Source organism: Rhinopithecus bieti, unplaced genomic scaffold (genome assembly GCF_001698545.2).
Source record: "Rhinopithecus bieti isolate Rb0 unplaced genomic scaffold, ASM169854v2 scaffold_11161, whole genome shotgun sequence".
Taxonomy (NCBI): Eukaryota; Metazoa; Chordata; class Mammalia; order Primates; family Cercopithecidae; genus Rhinopithecus; species Rhinopithecus bieti.
Window position 1 is genome coordinate 725,431 of NW_016806937.1, and position 13,647 is coordinate 739,077.

General features: G+C 46.0%; 1 protein-coding gene across 1 annotated transcript in view; it reads left to right on the forward strand.

The window, feature by feature from the left end:
- Nucleotides 1-3,089, forward strand: part of MT4 (metallothionein 4) — a 4,814-nt gene extending 1,725 nt beyond the window's left edge. The window contains exons 2-3 of the mRNA XM_017878966.1: nt 1,889-1,954; nt 2,973-3,089. Coding sequence (XP_017734455.1) covers nt 1,889-1,954; nt 2,973-3,064 — 158 coding nt within the window. The 3' untranslated portion in view covers nt 3,065-3,089. The remainder of the gene's footprint in view (nt 1-1,888; nt 1,955-2,972) is intronic.
- Nucleotides 3,090-13,647: the final 10,558 nt, after the last annotated feature.

Sequence of the window (13,647 nt, forward strand, 5' to 3'; positions counted from 1 at the left end):
GAGTGACAGAGCGAGACTCCGTCTCAAAAAACAAAAAAAAAAAAAGAAAGAAAGAAAGAAAATGAAGTCTTACAAGACTCCCTTGTCTTTTAACTAGACATCTCTGTACCAAAAACTTGCAAAAGAGGCAGAAGCTTCCAGCATTTTGAAACTCAAAATGAAAGATGGGATAATTTTTTTTAAGTGTAGATGGTCATTATGGTATAAAACCAAGGTGGTGGCTCACATCTGTAATCCTGGCACTTCGGGAGGCCAAGGCAGGATGATCGCTTATGCCCAAGGAATTTGAGACCAGCCTGGGCAATATACTAAGGCCCTGTTTCTACAAAAATTAAAAAAATTAGCCAGGTGTGGTGATGTGTGCCTGTGGTCCCAGCTACTCAGGAAGCTGAGGCAGGGAGATCACTCGAGCCCAGGAGCTTGAGGCTGCAGTGAACTGTGTTCCCACCATGGCACTCCAGCCTAGGTGACAGAGCAAGACCCTGTCAAAAGAAAGGAAGAAAGAAAGAAGGAAAAAGGAAAGAAAGAAGGAAAGAGAGAAAGAAAGGGGGAGAGAGAGAGAGCGAGAGAAAGAGAGAAAGAAAGAAAAAAGAAAGGGAGGGAGGAAGAAAGAGAGGAAGGAAAGAGGGAGGGAGGAAGGAAGGAAGGAACGATGAAAAGAAAGAAAAAGAAAGGGAAGAGGAGGCGAGGAGAGGGGAGGGAAAGGGAAAGGAAAGGAAAAAACAAAACAAGGTGTGGCTCTTGTTTTGAGTTCACTGACGTTCCTTGACCTTCCTTAAACTATTCATGGTTTTCATCTTGACTTGTGAAGGTGACGAGGGTGTAAAAGGTTTTTTTGTTTGTTTGTTTGTTTTAAGACAGAGTCTCACTCCATCACCCAGGCTGGAGTGCAGTGGCAGGATCTCGGCTCACTGCAACCTCCATCTCCCAAGTTCAAGAGATTCTCATGTCTCAGCCTCCCTAGTAGCTGAGATTACAGGTGTGTGCCACCACACCTGGCTAATTTTTTTTTTTTTCTTTTAGAGATGGGGTTTCTCCATGTTGGCCAAGCTGGTCTCAAACTCCTGGCCTCATGTGATTCACCTCCCTTGGCCTCCCAAAGTGCTGAGATTGCAGACGTGAGCCAGTATGCCTAGCCAAGAGGGTGTGAAAGGATAGTTTCAGAGGATAGTTCTCAGAGGAACCTTGGGCTTGGAAACATTGGCCTCGTCTGTTGGTTCTCATTGTACTTAAGAATTATTTGAGTTTCAAGGCTGGGCGCGGTGGCTCAAGCCTGTAATCCCAGCACTTTGGGAGGCCGAGGCGGGTGGATCACGAGGTCAGGAGATCGAGACCCTCCTGGCTAACACGGTGAAACCCCATCTCTACTAAAAATACAAAAAACTAGCCGGGCGAGGTGGCGGGTGCCTGTAGTCCCAAGCTACTCGGAGGCTGAGGCGGGAGAATGGCGGGAACCCGAGAGGCGGAGCTTGCAGTGAGCCGAGGTCGCACCACTGCACTCCAGCCTGGGCAACAGAGCGAGACTCCGTCTCAAAAAAAAAAAAAAAAAAAGAATTATTTGAGTTGCTTTTCAAAAATATGGACTCCATTTCCCCACCAAGACTTATGAATCAGAACATCTCAAGGGTTGGGTCCCAGGAATCTGCATTTTTACAATTATCCCAGGCACGATTGATGCAGCCATGCTAGTTCCCATCCATGGCCTGTGACTGTGGACTATTGCACGGTTCTTGACACTGGGGTGATGCTCAGCAGCCTTGTCACCCTCTCGTCCAGCCAGTCCCCAAGGACAGCCCAGAAGCCTTGCCACTGTGACAATCGACATCATGCCTTATGTTCCCCACTCCATCTCCATCCTCATGTTCGTGGTGGCTGTCCTCTCTTCCAGGAGGAAACTGCATGTGTGGAGACAACTGCAAATGCACAACCTGCAACTGTAAAACGTGTCGGAAGAGTGAGTATGGTGACTGGGGGCACCATGGGCTGGGAGTTAGAAAAGTCCCATCCAGGCCAGGTGCAGTGGCTCATGTCCGTAATCCCAGCACTTTGGGAGGCAGAGGTGGGTACATCATCTGAAGTCAGGAGTTCGAGACCAGCCTGACCAACATGGTGAAACCCCATCTCTACTAAAAATATAGTTATTAGCTGGGCATGGTGGTGAGTGTCTGTAATTCCAGCTACTCGGGTGGCTGAGGCAGGAGAATTTCTTGAACCCAGGAGGCAGAGACTGTAGTGAGTGGAGATCATGCCATTGCACTCCAGCCTTGGTGACAAGAGTGAAAATCAGTCAAAAAAGAAAGGAAGGAAGGAAGGGAGGGAGGGAGGGAGGAAGGAAGGAAGGAAGGAAGGAAGGAAGGAAGGAAGGAAGGAAAGAAAAGAAAAGAAAAGAAAAGAAAAGAAAAGAAAAGAAAAGAAAAGAAAAGAAAAGAAAAGAAAAGAAAAGAAAAGAAAAGAAAGGTCCAATCCCCATCCTCAATCCTCCAGCCATGATGGACTGGGGCTTGGGGGGAGGGAGTCTAGATGCCTTTTACCCATTTGGGAGATATCTGAAATGAGAACCGTGTAGAGACCTATGGCAGAGCTCTCCATGGCTGCAGCCTACCCAGGGATGAGGGCATCCATAGTGTTTGGAGCAGGAAAAAGACTGTGGGGAGGTTCTGTTCTGCCGAGTGGTAACAGGGATAGAGCACTGGCCTGGAGTCATGAGCCCTAGATTCTAGTCTTGCCTTTGCCACTGTCTCATGACCTTGGCAAACCTCCCTTCTGTGGGCTTCTGATGGACTCTAGATGGCCCCTGGAATCCCTTCCAGTTCTAATATCCCTCAACTTTCTGTCCCAGGATTTTTGCTAATGTGGATTGAAACCTCATGCACACACCCCTCTTTTCCTACTTCCTCTAAGTGGTGGGAGGGGCAGTGGTGAGATGGGAGTGTTGACCCATAGCAGATCTGCGCATCTCCTGACTCTTTCAGGCTGCTGTCCGTGCTGCCCGCCGGGCTGTGCCAAGTGTGCCAGGGGCTGCATCTGCAAAGGAGGCTCAGACAAGTGCAGCTGCTGCCCATGAAACCCATCCATCGTGCCCACCTCTTCCTAGGAGAGAAACCTGGGAAGTGTCTGTACAGTGCATGAATCGAGAAGGTGGAATAATTGTACAATAGGTTGTGCTTTTTATATATTTGCCCAAATGTGGTGTTGGTCACATTCATGTAAAGTACTTGGGGCAATAAAGTTTTCACTCTCTTGGTTGTCTGGTGGCTCAGAGCATTGTTTTACCCTCACCCAGCAGGACCGAAAGGGCTGCTTCTGTTGCAGATCCTGTAACCGCCACCCACCTGTACCTGTGACAGATGGCTGCCTACTGCAAGCTCCTGCGACTCTGCCTGGGGGCTTTCTCCTCCTGCACAAGCTTGCTTGACCCATGCACAGGGCAGGCCAGGAGCACTGAGGAGCTAAAGTCCCTGGGAACAGCCCTTCACCAATGACAAGTGTAGGTTGGTGGGTAAATATCCCAGCATCTTTACCCCTCAAAAGGAACAACTCTGAGACTCATTCTATGCTGTCTCCCAGAAGTCTTTAGAAGCACTGAGCTTCAAAAGCTCACAGAAGTAACCTGCTCATTAATATAACCTACAGTGGCCTCCTTCCTTGCCTCACCTCCCCAATTCCCCACCATTGCTTTCTGGGATCTCCATCCAAAGAAACTACTTGACAGGGTCCGCTTTGTGGGTAACCTAATCTTGGCCAGGCTCTCCTGTCATAGCCCAGAATGCCTCATTGTGCAAACATAGCTGTTTAATGGGTTTGAGCACTGAATCACTCATGAATGAAGGCTGTGTGTATCTAAAGGAAATCTCCAAGGTCAAGACATTGAGGGCATTAGCTGCCCTGGTTTGGTTATTTGGACCAGTCTTTAGGACTGGATGACCTGGAAGGCATGAACCAGGAAGAAGACGCTGGTGGAGGTGCAGAAACAACATCCAAAGCAGAACTCCTAGGAGATGACATTTTGGCTAAACAGCTGAGAAAGCTGAAGTCCCTGGAGGCTGGCATTGGAGACTGGGGGTGATCCCCAACTCTCACCCACACCACCATCCTCAACAGAGCTGAAGACAAACCCAAGCTCTGAGATGATCTTCTTTTTTTTTTTTTTTTTTTCTTTGGCCCGGGCTGGAATGCAGTGGCCGGATCTCAGCTCACTGCAAGCTCTGCCTCCCGGGTTTACGCCATTCTCCTGCCTCAGCCTCCCAAGTAGCTGGGACTACAGGCGCCAGCCACCTCGCCCGGCTAGCTTTTTTTGTATTTTTTAGTAGAGACAGGGTTTCACCATGTTAGCCAGGATGGTCTCGAACTCCTGACCTCGTGATCCGCCTGTCTCGGCCTCCCAAAGTGCTGGGATTACAGGCTTGAGCCACCGCGCCCGGCCCACAAGACTTCTAAGGGACAGAACTGGGAACTGAGCTCAGGTCTGCCTGACCCAGAGGCCATGCTCTTGTCTATGCAATATGGATGAGGCAGAGAGGAGGCTGCAGGCAATGCTGCCCCAGACCCAGGCAGAAGAGTCTTTGCCTGGGGCCTTGTACTTTAGACAGCACATACACCACAAGCACACACATGTGTTAAAGCAGCGGCCCCCGACCTTTTTGGCACCAGGGACAAGTTTCGGTGGAAGACTACTTTTCCACGGACAGTGGGGCAGGGCGAGATGATTTGGGGATGAAACTGTAGTTACCTTCTGATAAGGAGCATGCAACCTAGATTCCTCGCATGTTCACAATAAGGTTCTCATTCCAATGGAATTCCAATGCCACCTCTGATCTGACAGGAGGCAGAGCTCAGGTGGTAACATTCACTTGCCCCACAGCCTGGTTCCCAACAGGTCACGGACCAGTACTGCAGCCCGGGGGTTGGGGAAGCCCGTATTAAAGAATACTTGGGGACCCTGTCACTCAGGATCTTGTATTTGCCGTTACAGTGTGATTAAGTGATCCTAAACATCTTCTCTGGTGACTAACACTGTTCACGCCCTGGGAAACACTTCTCCATCTCTTGCCCTATGTCCTCAAAACAAAGAGTGACTATATTTGAATGCCAGGATGGTTTTATAGATTGTCCCAATGCTGATGTCAGAGATAGACACTGTCTTCAAAGTACAGGGAGGATTTACGTGTAGAAATTAGAAAAAAGACAAATTAACAAACTCATCAAATCCTCCTCAAAAAGCGTGAATGCAACCGACTCTCACGTCACTCCATCATTTCCCATGAGAGTGACTTGTCCATTTTCTTGCTTTTTTTCTTTTCCAATTTGTGTTTCCAGAATATTTATGATTTTATGCTAATTACAGAAGCTGCACAAGGCAACTGAGGAATGCTTTGTAATATTAAGCAATTCATATTATTCACATAAATTCATATTACTCTTAAATTGGTGTAGATAGAGCTATAGCTATAGATAAATATACAGATAAACATACTATGGACTGAATGTCTGTGTGCCCCCAAAATTCGTATTTTGAAGCCTAAATCCCCAATGTGATGGTATTTGGAGGAGGGGCTTTTAGGAGGTGATTAGGTTGTAAAGTAGAGTCCTCATGAATAGAATCAGTGCCCTTATAAGAAGAGATGGGCTGGGCCCAGTGGCTCATGCCTATAATCTCAGCACTTTGGGAGGCCAAGGCAGGCAGATTGCTTGAGCCCAGGAGTTCGGGACCAGCCTGGGTAACATGGGAAAACCCCATCTCTAAAAAAAAAATACAAAAATTAGCCGGACATGGTGGCACACACCTGTAGTCTCAGCTACTCAGGAGGCTGGGGTGGAAGGATTGCTTAAGCCCAGGAGGCAGAGGAGGAGGTTGCAGTGAGCTGTGTTTTTGCCACTGCACTCCAGGCTGGGCAACAGAGTGAGACATTGTCTCAAAAAAAAAAAAAAAAAAAAAAAAGGCATGAAATGATCTCTCTGTCTCTCTTCTCACTGCATGTGAGGATACAACCAGAAAAAGGCCACGTATAAACAAGAAAGTGGACTCTCACCAGACACCAGATATGTCTGTGCCTCGATCTTGGATTTCCCAACCTCCAGAACTATGAGAAATAAATTTCTGTTGCTTAAGCCACCTAGTCTATAGCATTCTGTTATAGCAGCCTGAATTGACTAAGACATACATAAATATGTAAGATATACCTTTCTATATGTAGATAGAATTTTTAAATATTTCAACTGGATGAACATCAAGTTCTAGAACAATGAATCATTTTATTTTAATAAAAATATTTAATAAAATTTCATTAAATCCTTAAGAAATTAAATGGGCCGGACATGGTGGCTCAAGCCTGTAATCCCAGCAGTTTGGGAGGCCAAGGTGGGCAGATCACCTGAGGTCAGGAGTTCAAGACCAGCCTGGCCAACATGGTGAAACCCCGTCTCTACTAATAATATAAAAATTAGCTGGGCATAGTGGTGCATGCCTGTAATCCCAGCACTTTGGGATGCCAAGGTTGGCTCATCACTTGAGATCAAGAGCTCAAGACCAGCCTGGCCAACATGGTGAAACCCTGTCTCTACAAAAATACAAAGCTTAGCTGGGCATGGTGACATGTGCCTGTAATCCCAGCTACTCAGGAGGCTGAGGCAGGAGAATCGCTTGAACCTGGAAGGCAGAGGTTGCAGTGAGCCGAGATCTCACCATTGCACTCCAGTCAGGGTGACAAGAGTGAAACTCCGTCTCAAAAAATAAGGAAGAAAGAAGAAAGGAAGAAAGGAAGAAAAGAAAGAAAGAAAGACAGAGAGAAAGGAAGGAAGGAAGGAAGGAAGGAAGGAAGGAAGGAAGGAAGGAAGGAAGAAAAGAAAAGAAAAGAAAAGAAAAGAAAAGAAAAGAAAAGAAAAGAAAAGAAAAGAGAAGAGAAGAGAAGAAAAGAAAAGAAAAGAAGGCCGGGCGCGGTGGCTCAAGCCTGTAATCCTAGCACTTTGGGAGGCCGAGATGGGCGGATCGCAAGGTCAGGAGATCGAGACAATCCTGGCTAGAACGGTGAAACCCCGTCTCTACTAAAAAATACAAAAAACTAGCCGGGCGAGGTGGCAGGCACCTGTAGTCCCAGCTACTCGGGAGGCTGAGGCAGGAGAATGGCGTAAACCCGGGAAGCGGAGCTTGCAGTGAGCCGAGATCGCGCCACTGCACTCCAGCCTGGGCGACAGAGCGAGACTCCATCTCGAAAAAAAAAAAAGAGAAAGAAAGAAATTAAATAATACAGGACATTGAAGTTGGATGGAGAAATGTAGATGATCTTGGAGGCTTAAGAATTCTTAAGCACATGCGTCTCTGGGATGACCACTTCTGGCTGCCTCATAACAGTAGAAAAATAAACCCCTATTTAGGGTTTCAGCCGCTGTTCAGCTAAAAGCAATCTGATGTATTGTATAACCATGAATAAGTCTTCCATGCTCTGTTAAGTTGCTATGAAATTTGGAATAAAATAAAATTTGAAATAAAATGTCAAATAAAATTTTAAAGCCAGATGTGGTGGCTCATGCCTGTAATCTCAGCACTTTGGGAGGCTAAGGCAAGAGGATCACTTGAGCCCAGGAGTTTGAGGCTGCAGTGAGCTATGATCATGCCACTGCACTCCAGCCTGACAGAGCAAGAGTCTGTCTCTAAAAAATAATAATAAACAAATAAATCAATCACCACCACACCCAGCTAATTTTTGTATTTTTAGTAGAGACGAGGTTTCACCATGTTGACCAGGCTGGTCTCGAATTCCTGACCTCAGGTGATCCACCCACCTCCACCTCCTAAAGTGCTGGGATTACAGGCACGAGCCGCTGTGCCCAGTTTAAGTTCAATACCATTTTCTCTTAGCACTTTTGAAGGCATTGTTCTATTGTCTTCTGAGAGTCAGTGTTGCTGTTGTGAACACCAACATTACCTGCCTTTTATTTCTCACTGGAAGCTTTTGGGTGTTTAACTTATCCTTGGCACTCTAGGATATGTAGTATGGGTCCAAATTTGAATTTCCTTTTTTTTCATTCAACATGCTCTGTGTTTGCTAGGCCTTTTCATTCTGAAGAATAACTTTTTTCCCCTAAAGTCTTGGAAACTTATTTCTTTAGTAATTTTCACCCCTCCATTCCATTTTCTCCTCTAAAACTCCTATCAGTGGTTAGTGGTTTTCCTGGATCAATCCTCTATGTCTCAACATATTTTCCTTTAGTATGCATCTATTTCTGTCTTAATGTGTGTGGGTCTCTCTCTTTCTCTCTTTCACCTTTTAAGTGAGACATTAGAAAGTACTTTTCGTAGTACTTTCACTGATGTTTAAAAATTTTGTCAACCATACTTAAATATATAAGACCCTCTTCTTCTTTGAATGTCTCTTCATCATAATATTCTGTTTTTATTTTATGAGTGGAGGTTTTGTTGTTGTTGTTGTTGTTGTTGTTGTTGTTGTTGTTTTGAGACAGAGTTTTGTTCTTGTTGCCCAGGCTGGAGTGCAATGGCGCGATCTCGGCTCACGGCAACCCCCGCCTCCCAGATTCAAGTGATTCTCCTGCCTTAGCCTCCTGAGCAGCTGGGACTACAGGCACATGCCACCACGCCCAGCAAATTTTGCTTTTTTTTTTTTCTTTGGTAGAGACGGGGTTTCTCCATGTTAGTCAGGCTAGTCTCGAACTCCCGACCTCAGGTGATCCGCCCGCCTCTGCCTCCCAAAGTGCTGGGATTACAAGCCTGAGCCACCGCGCCCAGCCTGGAGTCATTTCTTGAATCACTCCGATGAGTTAAAGGGTTTTAATTTCTTATTGTTTTGTCTTTTTTTTTTTTTGGAGGTCTAAACAAATATTTATTGAATTCCTATTATAAGCCAGATTTTATACCCTGACCTAGGGATAATATACGGTTAAGTTTTCCTTGAATTATTTCTGCTTCTTTGAGCTGAAAGAAGGCTCTGTGGGTGAGTGGAGCTTGCTGACTGGCAAGCTTGGTTTTAGCGTGCCCAGGTAGGGAGATGGTAGCCACCCCTTAGGGTCAAAACAAGAAGGGCCATCTTCTATGGGGTCGACCCTGCTCTGGAAGTCCTGACTCCTCCTAGGCTGGTTACTCAATTTCTTCAGAGAAAATCTTGCAGTCTCAGCCTGGGGGAAAATAGTGGGGCTGCCCAAAATAATGGTACTGGGGCGTCAGTGTGACAAACACATGTCAGTTCTACAGCCAGACCTTCCATTAGCTGCCATCTTGGTTTTTACTCCTCCTTCCTCTTCTGCTCTCTCGGCCTCACCTCGCCCCACCACACCAAAACAAAGCACACCAAAATCTCCTACAGACTTCTTCACTTCTTGATTTGAGCTGTGGCTTTCTTGACTCTCATTTACCCATAAATGTGATTTAACTCATTCCAGTATTCCAGAAATGGTAAAATCTCTGATCTCTTGATGTACTGTCCCAGCCACCTCCCCCAACACAGCTCTTTAATTGGTTTTTCTTTTTCCCTCTTTAACCTTCTTTACTTTCTTTCAATGTGTGTTCAGGAGGAGGAGAGGAACATCCATGTGCTCAGCCTCCCATCTTGGGCCAAAAATCTGAGCCAGGCTTTTTATTGGTACGATTTTGAATCTTTATGATAACTCTGCAGTATAGAGATTATTGTCCATTCCACAGGTGAGGAAAATTGAGACTCAAGGAAGTGAGAGACCTCGTCCCAAGCTCAAGCAGAACCAGCTGGTGGAGAAGCTTTAAGGCCATGAGGGAAGGTGAGCTGGAGAGGAAGAAAGGTCGCAGGGATAAGTGAGCAGAGTGGCTATGTGTGGCCCTGAGGGATAACACTTGAGCATTGAGAGGAAACACCAAGGAAACAGATTTTTAAGTCAAGAAAAATAAGCTCTCTCTCATGGTAGAGCAGCCTAGAGCAGGAAAGTGCTGTGTCAGGAGACGGACGCGTCATGGCTTATGTTCCCGTACTGCCTAAGGGACAATGGCAACCTCAGAGAGGCTGTGACCCACTCTGCACCTGCTCAGGCCATACCTGGACTGGGGTGGAGGCCAGAGGAGGGTGTGGTGAGAAGGCAGGAGAAGCCCCGATCACAGGACAGGAAGGCAAGGTCCTCATGTGGGCTGTAGGGGGCGCTCCAGGCCCAAAGACAGGGGCAGCAGGAATCATCTGAGTTTTGAGGGCGGATGTTCTCACTTCACTCTGGCTGCTGTTGGGGCCCAAGACAGCCTAGAAAAGTCGTGGGACCTTCAGACATGGCTGCTGGGAGGACAAATCAGGACAAGCTCTCCAAGGGCTCAACAGGCCATAACAACGTGCAAATCACCCAGATTCACAAGGCGTGGGCTTTTAAAATAATTTGGCAATATATGATGAGTACATCAAAGAACCATAAAAACAGTCTTCCTGCTTGACCCTGTCATTTTACTTCTAGAAACCTATTCTAAGGAGTTCACCATAAATTCAGAAAAGAAGGAAAAAGAAAGCTGGGCATGGCGGCTCACACCGCAATCCAGCACTTTGGGAGGCCAAGGCAGGTGGGTCGTTTGAGCCCAGGGAGTTTGAGACCAGCCTGGGCAACAGAGTGAAGCCTCATCTCTACAAAAAATACAAAAATTGACCAGGCATGGTGGCTCATGCCTGCAATCCCAGCACTTTGGGAGGCCGAGGTGGGAGGATCGCTTGAGCCCAGGAGTTCAAGACCAGCCTGGGCAACATAAAAAGACCCCATCTCAGTTGTCAAAATAGTTATTTAAAAAATATTTTTAATACAAAAATTAGCTGGGTGTGGTGGCACACACCTGAAGTCCCAGCTACTTGCAAGGATCAGGCAGGAGGATCACCTGAGCCTAGGAAGTCAGGGCCGCAGTGAATGTTTGCACCACTGCACTCCAGCCTAGGTGACAAAGTGAGACCCTGTCTGAAAAAAAAAAGAAAGACAACCTTACTCACAAAAAGATTCATTGCAGTACTATTTACATTTGTGAAAAACTGGAAACAACCTAAAGTCCAAGTCTACGAAAATGTTCAAGTAAGCTAAGACTATTAAAAATACAAAACAGACCGGGTGCTATGGCTCATGCCTGTAATCCCAGCACTTTCAGAGGCCGAGGCAGGCAGATCAGTTAAGGTCAAGAGTTCGAGATCCACCTGGCCAACACGGTGAAACCGCTGTCTCTACTAAAAAATACAAAAAAAAAAAAAGTAGCCAAGAGTGGTGGTACATGCCTGCTACTCGGGGATGCTGAGGTTGGAGAATCGCTTGAACCCTGGGACAGAGGTTGCAGTGAGCCAAGATTACGCCACTGCACTCCAACCTGAGTGACAGAGTGAGACCTTGTTTCAAAAAAAAAAAAAAAAAAAAGCAAAACCACAGAAAATGGTTATAGCAAAACCTAAACAGATAATAGGCCATAAATTAGTTATGCAGTGGTTTTTCAAAAAGAAGCCATGTAGAATACAAAATACTGAAATGAAATATACTAAAATGTCAACAGGGATTGTGTTCAGATCACTGTAAAAGATAATTTTTACTTTTCCTTCTTTCTGTGTTTTAGAATTTCCCAAAATTTTCTGAAGTAGCATGCTTTAAAATAAATAAATACAATCTGAAAAGGAAAAAAAAATAGCATGTATCCTTTGAGCCAGAAAGTTTACTTTAAGAAATGTTGTATGGAAAGGAAAAAAAGAATCATGAATATACACATACAAATGCTCCCAAGATGTTTATCACAGCATGAATTATAATAGTGAAGATTTGGAAACAATCAAAATGTCTCAAAGTAGGGTATTGGGTAAGTCAATTATGGAATGAATCTATTAAAATAAAATTGTAGAAGTGAAATTCATGTCATAGATGTTCACAATCTACTGTTAAGCAAGGAAGAAAGCCATTTATAAATCAGCATGTACTGTGGGCTTCTAATTTTATATTTAAGGGGGTTATATATGTACTTTTCATATTTTTCCAGAATTTTCTACAATCAACAGAGAAGGAGGAGGAGTTGGGGAGAAGAACTAGACTCAGGTGGAGACCCAGGTGTTTTTAAAATCTGAGGCACAGATGACATGAATTATCAAATTTAATTTTGAAGACAAGGAAAGGGAAGAATATTTGGAATTGAAAACATCTTGGAAAAGTTGGGCCATTTGATGACAAGAGATATAGGCTAAATGGAGGATTCCCCCTTCTCTGTGCCCGCCTTACTGTCCACCTTCTCTTGCAAATTACTTCCCCAAGTGTCTTCCTTCGATTTGACATATTTGAGCCCCCAAACACCTTTGTCAACAAGGCAGGGGCACTCCATGACTCTCTGCATTTGATAAAGGCCAAACGTGCAAGTTGGCAATAAGGCTGGGATTGTGAAGCAGGTCTTCTGATTTCCCCGGCTCTTTTCCCCACATGTTTGAGCTGCTAAAAATCAAGGCAGGTTTGTTACAGGATAAAGTGGAGCAGGATATCTCAACTTTGCCAATATTGACATTTGGGGCCAGATGAGCCTTGGTTTTGGGGGGTTATCCTGTGCATTTTAGGATGTTTGGCAGTATCCCTGGCTTCTACCCATTAGACACCAGTAGCGCCACTGGCCCCCAACCCCACCACTATCAAAAATGTTTCTAGACATTGCCAAATGACCTCTGGGGGCAAAACCACCCGCAGCTGAGAACCACTGAGATAAACAAGGAGTGAGAGGGATCTTTGATGCCCCAAGGTCGTTCCTGGGAGAAGGCAATGCTGCCTGTTCCTGCACCTGGGAAGCTAATAACTAGGAAGGGAGAGAGGGGAGACTAGTTTATGTAAAATGGCGTGGGTGCTACCAATCTACTATGCAGACTCCTAGCAGCATTTTTATTCTTTCCTTCTCTTTTCTTTTCTTCTTTTATTTCCTTTTCCCTTTCCTTTCCCTTCCTTCCTTCCTTCCTTCCTCTTTCTTTCGTTCTCTCTCTCTCTTTCTTTTTTTCCCTCCCTCCCTCACTCCCTTCTTTCCTTCCTTCCTTCCTTCCTTCTTTCTTTTTTTTTTTTTTGAGACAGGGTCTCACTTTGTCACCCAGGCTGGAGTGCAGTGGCATGATCTCAGCTCACTGCAGCCTCAACCTCCTGGGCTCAAGCGATCCTCCCACCTCAGTCCCCCAAATGCCTGGGACCACAGGCACGCGCCACCACACCCAGCTAACTTTTTGTATTTTTGGTAGAGATGGGGTTTCACCATGTTGCCCAGGCTGGTCTCAAACTCCTGAGTTCAAATGATCTGCCCGCCTTGGCTTCTCCAAGTGCTAGGATTACAGCACTTAATAAAAGATTACAGCACTTAATAAAAAAATGTGTGAGACACCACACCTGACCCATGTGTTGATCTTTTATTAAACAGCTCCTCCGGCCGGGCGCGGTGGCTCAAGCCTGTAATCCCAGCACTTTGGGAGGCCGAGACGGGCGGATCATGAGGTCAGGAGATCGAGACCATCCTGGCTAATACGATGAAACCCCGTCTCTACTAAAAAATACAAAAAACTAGCCGGGCGACGAGGCGGGCGCCTGTAGTCCCAGCTACTCGGGAGGCTGAGACAGGAGAATGGCGTGAACCCGGGAGGCGGAGCTTGCAGTGAGCTGAGAGCCGGCCACTGCACTCCAGCCTGGGCGGCAGAGCAAGACTCCGTCTCAAAAAAAAAA